Source organism: Piliocolobus tephrosceles, chromosome 2 (assembly GCF_002776525.5).
Source record: "Piliocolobus tephrosceles isolate RC106 chromosome 2, ASM277652v3, whole genome shotgun sequence".
Classification (NCBI taxonomy): Eukaryota; Metazoa; Chordata; class Mammalia; order Primates; family Cercopithecidae; genus Piliocolobus; species Piliocolobus tephrosceles.
In genome coordinates, this window is record NC_045435.1 from 179533917 (window position 1) to 179544824 (window position 10908).

The 10908-nt window shown below is 37.1% G+C and overlaps 1 protein-coding gene across 6 annotated transcripts in view; it reads right to left on the reverse strand.

The window, feature by feature from the left end:
- The window catches only part of CLASP2 (cytoplasmic linker associated protein 2), a 233029-nt gene that overhangs the window by 57653 nt on the left and 164468 nt on the right, over window positions 1-10908 (reverse strand). For all 6 annotated transcript variants that reach the window (XM_023214684.2, XM_023214682.2, XM_023214679.2 and 3 more), the window contains 3 exons: window positions 6623-6766; window positions 5393-5499; window positions 672-825 (listed from right to left, as the gene is read on the reverse strand). In XM_023214684.2, coding sequence (XP_023070452.1) covers window positions 672-825; window positions 5393-5499; window positions 6623-6766 — 405 coding nt within the window. The remainder of the gene's footprint in view (window positions 1-671; window positions 826-5392; window positions 5500-6622; window positions 6767-10908) is intronic.

Genomic DNA, 10908 nt, shown 5'->3' on the forward strand with positions numbered 1-10908 from the left:
AAAAAAAATATTTGAGAGTCAGTTACTTGCACAAGATAAATAAAACATCTGGCCCATTATTAAAAAAACAAAACACATTCTTAACTGTAGCCACACAAACTGATGATGCAAATTACTATCACCACACCTAACAGAGAACAAAAATTCTAAACTCCTTATGTGTTCTTACAAGACTCAAAGTGATCTGGCCCATGTTCCACTCCTTTTCTCTCACAATGGTCCACGTACACTGGCTTTCTTCCTAGTCCTCAACTATACAAAGCTTGTTCACATCTAAATGTCTTTGGATTTGCTAATTATTTCAGGAATTCTCCTCTAGATTTTATGTGGCTTTATTTAGGTTTCAATGCAAATGCTACCTTTGGAGAGAGGCCTTCTTGGACCACAAAATCTAAAACAGACTCACTTTCCTCTAAAGCACATTCTATCCTAAAACTCTATAATATTCATCTCTATATGAAAATCTGAAAGGAATGTGAAGGCAGTGATTTTGTCATATAAATCTAACGCCTCAAACAATGCCTGGTATGTGGTACATACTCAGTAAATACTTGTAGAGTGACTGACCCATAGAAAAGCATATTCGAAAATGACAGAAAGCAAAATGTAATTGAAATAATGCTTAATGAACAATGAAATAGTCTGCAAAGCAAGGATATTAAAATACTTACTGAATCGCCATCGTCTTTTTTAGAATCCCTTTTCAATGGCTCATTCATATCTTCTTGGCTACGGAAGCTGAAATTCTGGATTGCTTCGGTGACACCTCTAAGAGAGCTATAAATATCTTCAGAGTTCATATTTTCTGTGTCATAATCAAATGCACTATGAAAAAGACGACACTAAGTTTTACTTAGGTGTAGTTATAAAATACAAACACATCTGAGATTATATAGGGATATTTATAAAGACAAGATTAGAGAATGTATATCCTCAGAGCATCATTAGCAAAATAAAAAACAGCAGCTATATATAGTTAAAGTACATGTCTCTTTGTCCTTCCACCAAGGACACCTTACAGTTACTCTACAATGCACAGTCCTTAATAACTGGTTTGTCCTTCCACCTTGAAAAATGTTTTGATTAACCTGAGGTCAGCAAACTATGATGGCTTGCAAGTTAAGAACGTTTTTCACATTTTTAAATGCTTGAAAAAAAACAAAAAAGTTCACGAAAGTTAGATAAAATTTAAATGTCAGTATTCATAAATGAATTTTTTTTCTTTTTTTTTGGAGACAAAATCTTGCTCTTGTCCCCTAGGCTGGAATGTGATGGCACGATCTCGGCTCACTGCAATCTCCGTCTCCCGGGTTCAAGTGATTCTCCTGCCTCAGCCTCCTGAGTAGCTGGGATTATAGGTGCCAGCCACCAAGCCCAGCTAATTTTTGTATTTTTAGTAAAGACAGGGTTTCACCATGCTGGGCAGACTGGTCTAGAACTCCTGACCTCAGGTGATCCGCCCATCTCGACCTCCCAAAGTGCTGGGATTACAGGCGTGAGCCACTGCGCCTGGCCCATAAATAAAATTTTATTAAACATAGTCATGACTATTTATTTAGGTATTGTCTATGGCTGTTTTCTATTTCTATTGTCGATGGCTGTTCTCATACAATAGCAGAGTTGAGAAGAGACTCAAAGACCATGACTCAAATAGCCTAAAATATTTACCACTTGACCCTTTACAGAAAGTTTACCAATCTCTGTGATTAACTCCCAATAATGGTACTGCTTGAAGAAGAGATAAATGTATTTTAACACAAATTTGTAAGAAGGTAGAGGATTTTTAATACTGAACATAATTTTTTTTTGAGATGGAGTTTCACTCTTGTTGCCCAGGCTGAAGTGCAATGGCGCGACCTTGGCTGACTGCAACCTCTGCCTCTCAGGCTCAAGCGAATCTCCAGCCTCAGCCTCCCTCAGCCTCCCGAGTAGCTGGGATTACAGGCTCCTGCCACCACATATGGCTAATTTTTTTGTATTTTTAGTAGAGACGGGGTTTCACCATGTTGACCAGGCTGGTCTCGAACTCCGAACCTCAGGTGATCTACCCACCTCGGCCTCCCAAAGTGTTGGGATTACAGGCGTGAGCCACTGTGCCAATTTTTTTTTTTTTTTTTAAGGGGCAGGGTCTTGCTGCTGCCCAGACTGGAGTGCAGTGGTGCGAACATAGCTTACTGCAGTCTTGAACCCCTAGGCTTAAGTAATCCTCCTGCCTCAGTCTACCAAGTTGCTAGGACTACAAACACACACCACCATGCTTGGCTGATTTTTAAAAATTTTTCTGTAGAGATGGGGTCTCAATATGTCGCCCAGGTTTGTCCCAAACTCCTGGCCTCAAGTGATCCTCCTGCCTTGGACTCCCAAAGAGATAGGATTGCAAGTGTGAGCCATATCATGTTATAGACATGAACTTTATAATCAAATGCTGAAATTCAACTGAAGCTGTAATTTAGCTACCAAATTTATCATATATGTAGAACACAGAAAAAATAGGGTAGGAAATGTTTGCAATATATTTTTCTCAGATGTTGATGTATTATCCAATACTTTTAATGAATAACTTGATGAAGCACACTATAATATATGGCTAATGACCATTAAGTTATTAACTATAAATACCAACTCCTTTTTTTTTTTTTTGAGATGGAGTCTTGCTCTGTGACTTAGGCTGGAGTGCAGTGGCACGACATCGGCTCACTGCAACCTCTGCCTCCTGGGTTCAAGGGATTTTCCTGCCTCACCCTCCTGAGTAGCTGGAACTACCGGCATGCACTACCATGCTTGGTTAGTTTCTGTATTACTAGTAGAGATGGGTTTTGCCATGTTGGTCAGGCTGGTCTTGAACTCCTGACCTCAAATGATCCTCCCGCCTCAGCCTCCCAAAGTGCTGGGATTACAGGTGTGAATGAATTATTGTGGAAGATAGTGTGGCAGTTCCTCAAAGACCTATAGACAGAAATATCATTTGAGCCAGCAATCCCACTACTGGGTATATACCCAAAGGAATATAAATCATTCTGTTATAAAGATACATGCACATGCATGTGCACTGTAGCACTATTCACAATAGTAAAGACATGGAATCAACCTAAATGCCCATCAGTGATAGACTGGATAAAGAAAATGTGGTACGTATACACCATGGAATACACCACAGTCAGCCCCAACTCCTTCTTAAAAAAACTTTTTAAGTTCAGGGGTATGTGTTCAGGATGCGCAGATTTGTTATATAGGTAAACATGTGTCATGGGGTTTGTTGTACAGATTATTTTATCACCCAGGTATTAAGCCTAGTGTCCATTAATTATTTTTCCTGATCCTCTCCCTCCTCCTACCCTCTGCCCTCTGGTAGGCCCCAGTGTGTGCTGTTCCCCTCTATGTGTTCATGTGTCTTCATCATTTAGCTCCTACTTGTTAGAACAGGCAGTATTTTTTTCTTTGGGCGTTGTTCTTGCGTTAGTCTGCTAAGGATAATGATCTCCAGCTCGATCCATGTCTCTGCAAAGGACATGATCTTATTTTGTTTTTATGGCCACACAGTATTCCATGGTGTATACGTACCACATTTTCTTTATCCAGTCTATCACTGATGGGCATTTAGGTTGATTCCATGTCTTTGCTATTGTGAATAACGCTACAGTGTACATACATGTGCATGTGTCTTTAAACAGAATGATTTATATTCCTTTGGGTATATACCCAGTGGTGGGATTGCTGGCTCAAATGATATTTCTGTCTATAGATCTTTGAAGAACTGCCACACTATCTTTCACAATAGTTCAACTAATTTACACTCCCAATAGTGTAAAAGTGTTCCTTTTTCTCCACAACCTTGCCGGCATCTGTTATTTTTTGACTTTTTAATAATAACCATTCTGACTGGTGTGAGATGGTATCTCACTGTGGGCTTGATTTGCATTTCTATAATGATCAGTGATGTTGAACTTCTATGCAAACAATTTTTCAAAAGGCTAGGAAAAGGAAATAAAATTTTAGTCTACTAAGCAGTCAAGAATGTCATTTTAAATACAGCTCATGCTTGAATTGCACAAGTGTTTGAAAATTGTACACATCTTTTATTTTGTATTAAGGACCAATCTCTGAGTCATATGTTTTCCTCAGAGGTATATATTCACTATTTATTTATTATATATATATTTATATATAATATATAATGAATACATTTGTTATATATATCATTATATATACAATGAATTACATAGATATTATATATGTAATGAATTATAATATCTTATTCAATACATATATAATGAAAAAATTAAGCTTATAGACAAAACATAAAAATAACAAATAGGGAAGGGTTAAATATATAATAAATACAAAAATAGTGTTAAATATATAAAAATATAGTAAATATATATAAATATAAATCAGTTATAATCATTCTGAATATGAAATAAATCATTCTGAATATGAAAAGCATAATATGACCTAACATGTCATAAATATATAAATATATGACATATTATATATGTAGTTCATTATATATGACATATGTCATTCATTATGTAATTTATTTTATATAAACATGTAATTCATGATATATGTAATTATAATATGTAATTCATTATATATTACACATATATGATATGCCATATATTCATTACATATTTAACCCTCCCCTATTTGTTATTTATGTTTTATTTGCAAGCTTAATTTTTTAAACTCATCATTATAACTGACCTCATCACCACTTATACTGAGTAGTATAATGTAATCAAAAGACACAATTTGCAATTTACTGGATTTATACAGCATCTCTGAGAAATATAACTATGCCATTTAATGTAATAAACAGTAATTTATTTCCAAAAGCTGTCAGTAGGTTTTCTTTCCACTTATTAAAAAATTCTATATCCTACATATTATCATTTAAGTAGTTGGCTTTCAAATAAACTGAATTTTTTTAATGTGCTAAGTTTCTACTTTTCTAAGACCTTTTAAGTCAAGTGGGAAATGACTTGAATTATATCAATGCTTGCTTTCTTAAGAATGGAATTTACAGCCAGGGGTGGTACCTCACACCTGTAATCTCAGCACTTTGGGAGGCCGAGGCAGGCAGAACACCTAAGGTCAGGAGTTCGAGACCAGCCCGGCCAACATGGTGAAACCCTGTCTCTAGCAAAAATACACCCATCAGTCAGGTGTAGGGTGCGCCTGTAATCCCAGCTACTTGGAAGACTGAGGCAGGAGAATTGCTTGAACCTGGGAGGTGGAGGTTGCAGTGAGCTGAGATCACATCACCGCACTCCAGCCTGGGGGACAGAGCAAGACTCTGCCTCAAACAAACCAACAAACAAACCAACAAACAAAAAACAAACAATGGGAATTTACAAATACAAACCATCATGAAAAATCATCCTTTTATTACCTTGGAGATAAAGTATTCTGTGATGTGTTGGTAGGTGAAGTAAGAGGACTGGACCAGTTAGCCGGTGATCGTGGTGTTGGTCTTGTCAAAGGACTCCCCATGGAACTCTGATGAAGGGAGTCAAAGAAATATTAACATATTACAGGTAAGTTCACTTAACACAAACATTAGGTTGAACCATATTAAAGGGCCACATTTACAGGTTAATACTTTAAATATTCATGTACTTATGTCTGGTTTCCAGGGGAAAAATTTCTCCCTATTTAGTAATATAACTCTTTAGTCTTTTTCTGTTCTCACCTGCTTCCTGTTCTCAAATATTATCAACATCCTTTCCCTCAAGGATTGAATATAATTTTAAATTAGCTTCCTGTTGTAAGCTAATTTCCTTCTTCTAACCATTACTAATGCTCAAATTTTATCCCTCCTTGACTTTGCTTTACACCAAGCGAGTTAAATCTGGTCATACTACTAATATATCTATTCTTAAGATATGATAAAATAATCCCTACTCCCTTTAAAAAGATGACTGACTCTGGTTCACAAGAAATTGTTTTAGGATTACTTTTAACCCTCCTCAGACTTTAAGCCTGCCATCAGTGTATCTCTTTTATTTGCTATCAAATGTCTTTCTTTTTAATGCTTTAGTTCAATTCTTTAAGCATATAATGTAAATTATTACATACGAGTAAAATATATATGTATACACAAACACATAAATATACATATTTCAATGTTTCATTTACTCAGAACTTACTTCTTCAAAACAAATTCCTGCACATCCAAGTATAAATGGACGGACAAACCTGCGATCATTTAATGTGACCACACTTCTTAAAGCACTACCTCCTTCGAATCTTATTTGTTAACCCTGGAGTAAGTCATCCCTGTTAGTCCTCAAATAAGAATTGGTTCATCTAAAGAGCATGTCCTGATTCTAATGGCTTCCAGCTGGTGCTCTCATCTATGTTTTGCTCACATTTTGCTTTTCTTGTTCATACCTGGCCACTGTTTACCACCATTCTACTGTACACAAAGTATAATATTATATAAACAAGACAGGCATAGGGATTCTTCCAAGACAATATTTAATTCTGCTCAGGAAATGCTGCCAAATAAAGATGCAAAAATTATATATTAAGGATCAAGTTTACCTCATATAAAAGAAAGCAATTATTGTTAAATCAACCATCACATTATATAACAGCCAAGAAAATAAGAAAGAATTACCTGGGTTCCATTGCCAGTGTTTCGAAGGTGATTATGAAGAAGCTTCGTAGCACCATCCTGAAAAGTTTTTGGTAAAGCTCCTAATAACATTGTAAACTCTGGGGTATTGAGTTCAAATAATGAAATCAGTACTGACTGTGCTGCCTAAAAAACAAAGGCATACAGTAGATGAATATATTTTTGTTACTCAAACGAGACTATTTTCTTCCCCTACATTGCTGTTCAATAACATGAACCTTGACCATCTTTCCCAAAAAGGAAAAGGAAGATATTCTTATTTGCTTTCAAACTGTTATGCTGGAAGGAAAAAAAAAAAAAAAAAAATTAACCTACCAGTTTTTTTGAAGGTAAGAAGGGAATATGAAAAGCATAACAAATATTACCTAACAGACAATGGAAAAGTTAACCATGACGGTTTCCAGGGTTACTCTGTTACATACTACTACAGTATTTTAGTTTTTCTAATAAACGATTACAAGGAGAAATATCTAATCTTCTCACAAGCAGTTAACATAACAACTCTACAATTTGAAGCTAAAGTATGTTCTATGGAAATGGGAACAAAATACCGCTTACTCAGCTCAGTTAAGAAAAGTGGCCGGGCGCGGGGGCTCAAGCCTGTAATCCCAGCACTTTGGGAGGCCGAGACGGGCGGATCACGAGGTCAGGAGTTCGAGACCATCCTGGCTAACACGGTGAAACCCCGTCTCTACTAAAAAATGCAAAAAGCTAGCCGGGCGAGGTGGCTGGCGCCTGTAGTCCCAGCTACTCGGGGAGGCTGAGGCAGGAGAATGGCGTAAATCTGGGAGGCGGAGCTTGCAGTGAACTGAGATCTGGCCACTGCACTCCAGCCTGGGCGACAGAGCGAGGCTCCGTCTCAAAAAAAAAAAAAAAAGAAAAAAAAAAAAGAAAAGTTATACAATTCTTTTCTGCTTCTGAAGTAATCAACTGCATTACTAAAAGCCAAACTTTGAAATTCAAATTATATACTTAAGGAGAAACTCAAATCATTTATGATCACATGACTTGTATCCAAATCTGCACACTTCATTTTGGACCTTTCTGAACCCACTCTACGAAAAATACAACTGAATATAGAACACTAAGGGGAATGGTTAAGTTATATTATATTGGAATGATGGAATACTATACAACACAATCTTGGAAGATGATATAGCTCTCAATGTAGAAATTGAGAAAGGTCTATTACATACTGTTGAAGCAAAACTATAAGACTGCTGTAACAAGCCAGGTGCAGTGGCTCACACCTGTAATCCCAGCACTTTGGGAGGCAAAGGCAGACGGATCACTTGAGGTCAGGAGTTCGAGACCAGTCTGGCTAACATGATGAAACCTCATCTCTACTAAAAATACAAAAATTAGCTGGGTGTGGTGGTGTGTGCTTGTAATCCCAGCTACTTGGGAGGCTGAGGCCAGAGGATCTCTTGAACCTGGGAAGTGGAAGTTGCAGTGAGCAGGGATCGTACCACTGCACTCCAGCCTGGGAGACAGACTGAGACTTAAACTCAAAAGGGAAGGAAAAAAAAAAAAAAAAGGAGTGCTATAATATGAGCACATTTTGTTAAAAACAAAAAAGTATAAGTTGTGTAGGTATATACTCTGGGTATCTAACATGTTAATAGTGCTTAAATAAAGCTATTAATATTTGCAGTTTGAAAACAAAAGTTACGATCTCATACTTTTTTTGGAACCACCACATTGAATGGACCACAGGTAAACTTGAGCAAATGAACTAGTAATTGTTAATATATACTTTATTCCATCTAGTTTACTTTGGTTTGGAGATTCAGCTTTATTTCCCCTGTAGGGACAGACATCCCAATAGCTCCCAAACCCTTTAACAATGAGTATATCCTTTCCTCATGACTTGAAGTGACCCTTGTATAATGAACTAATCTCCTATATAAACCTAAGTGTCTCTGGACCTTCCTTCATGTTCCATTGATCTATTTGTCTATTTCTGTACTAACACCACATGACATAAAATACATAGTGTTAGTATATTTTGATCATATCTTTCCTTTCTTGTGGTTTTAAATTTCCTAATGTCATATTTATTTTACTAGATATATTTCATATTTCTTTTTTGTAGAAATACAAATTTCTATTTGTAGTCTTTCTATTAAAGTAATACATACATACAGATTTTTAAAAACCAGTTTTAGAAAAGGTTTTATAAATCTCAATTCCATTGTTCAGCTCTCCAGAGTTCCCTTTTGTAATGCTTGCTTTTATAAATAAGTTAGGATTCATAGGTTTATAAAATCTTTTCTTCATTGATCAGCTTGAGACATTTTCTAGTGATTTCCTACAATAGATGAGGACTTAGCTTCCTTTCAGTATCAGCTTTCCCTTTTCTTCACCCTTATAGTAGTCCATTTTTGTCACATCAGACAGCATAATCTTTAAAAACATAAATCATATTACTACGTGACTTAAAAATGTGCCAATAATTTCTATAGTCACATCAGTATTCTTGTTCTTGGAATATCGCAAAATTTAAATTTTGATGAAATCCAACTTATCTGTTTTTCCATTTGTTGCTTAAGCTTCTGATACCGTATCGAAGGATCCACTGACAAACCCGAGTTCATGAAGATTTATTGCTGTTTTAAGTGTTTTATTTTCCTGTGTCTATTGAGATGATTATGTGGTTTCTGTATTTTTACTATTGATATGGTATATTACATTAATAGATTTCTGGATGTTAATCTAACCTTACACTCCTGGGATAAACCCCTCTTGGTCATTGATATGGTTTGGCTGTGTGTCCCCACCCAAATCTCATCTTGAATTATACTCCCATAATTCCCACGTGTTGGAGGCACCCCGTGGGAGACAACTGAATCATGGGGGCGGTTTCCGCTACACTGTTCTTGTGGTAGTGAATAAGTCTCACGAAATCTGATGATTTGACAAGGGGAAACCCATTTCACTTGGCTCATTCTCTCTCTCTTTGCCTGCTGACATCCACGTAAGACATTATTTGCTCCTCCTTGGCTTCTGCCATGATTGTGAGGCTTCCCGAGTCCCATGAAACTAAGTACAATTAAACCTTTCTTTTGTAAATCGCCCAGTCTCAAATATGTCTTTATCAGCAGCATGAAAACGAACTAATAGAGTCATGGTATATAATTCTTTTATATATGTTGCTAAATTTGGCTTGCCAGCATTTTGCTGAAGATTAAGGCATTCATGTTCATAAAGAGATGCTGGTCTGCAGTGTTTCTTTGATGTGTGATGTCTCTGTCTAGTTTTGGTATCAGAATAAAACTGGTCTCATAGAATAAACTGGGAAGTATTCCTTCCTCTTCTGCTTGTTTGGAAGAATGTGTGAAGAACTGCTATTAATTGTTTGGTGGAATTTACCACCAATGAAGCCATCTGAGCCTGGGCTTTTCTTCGTGCAGTCTTATTTTATGTATTTTTTTTTTTTGAGATGCGGTGCTGCTCTGTCACTCGGGCTGGAGTGCAGTGGTGTGATCACAGTTCACTGCAGCGTCGACCTCCCGGACTCGAATGATCCTCCTACCCCAGCCTCCCGAGTAGCTGGGACTACAGACGTATGCTACCACACTCAATTAATTTTTGCATAGACAGGGTTTCACCATGTTACCCAGGCTGGTCTCTTCTGGGCTCGGGCAATCCATCTGCTTCAGCCTCCCAAAGTGCTGGGATTACAGGTGTGAGCCACCGTGCCTGGCCTGTGCATAGTTTTTGAATACTAGATCAATTTCCTGTTATAGTTCTATTCATACCATCTATTTCTTCTTGAGTCAGTTTTGGTAGTTTGTATCTTTCTAGGAATTTGTTCATTTCACCTAAGATTTTTTTATGAGCTCAGTAGTCATATTAAAATAATTTTTAAGTCTTTAAATCAAATACATATTTACAGATTTTAAAAAACAGTTTTAGAAAACGTTTTATAATTTTTCTTTTTTTTTGAGACAGAGTCTCGCTCTGTTGCCCAGGCTGGAGTGCAGTGGCACGATCTCGGCTCACTGCAACCTCTGCCTCCCGGGTTCAGGCCATTCTCCTGCCTCAGTCTCCTGAGTAGCTGGGAGTAAAGGCATGTACCACCACACCCGGCTAATTTTTTGTATTTTTAGCAGAGACAGGGTTTCACCATGTTATCCAGGACAGTCTTGCTCTCCTGACCTCATGATCCACCTGCCTTGGCTTCCCAAAGTGCTGGAATTACAGGCGTGAGCCACTGTGCCTGACCATCATTTTATAAATCTTAATTCCCTTTTTCAGCTTTCCAG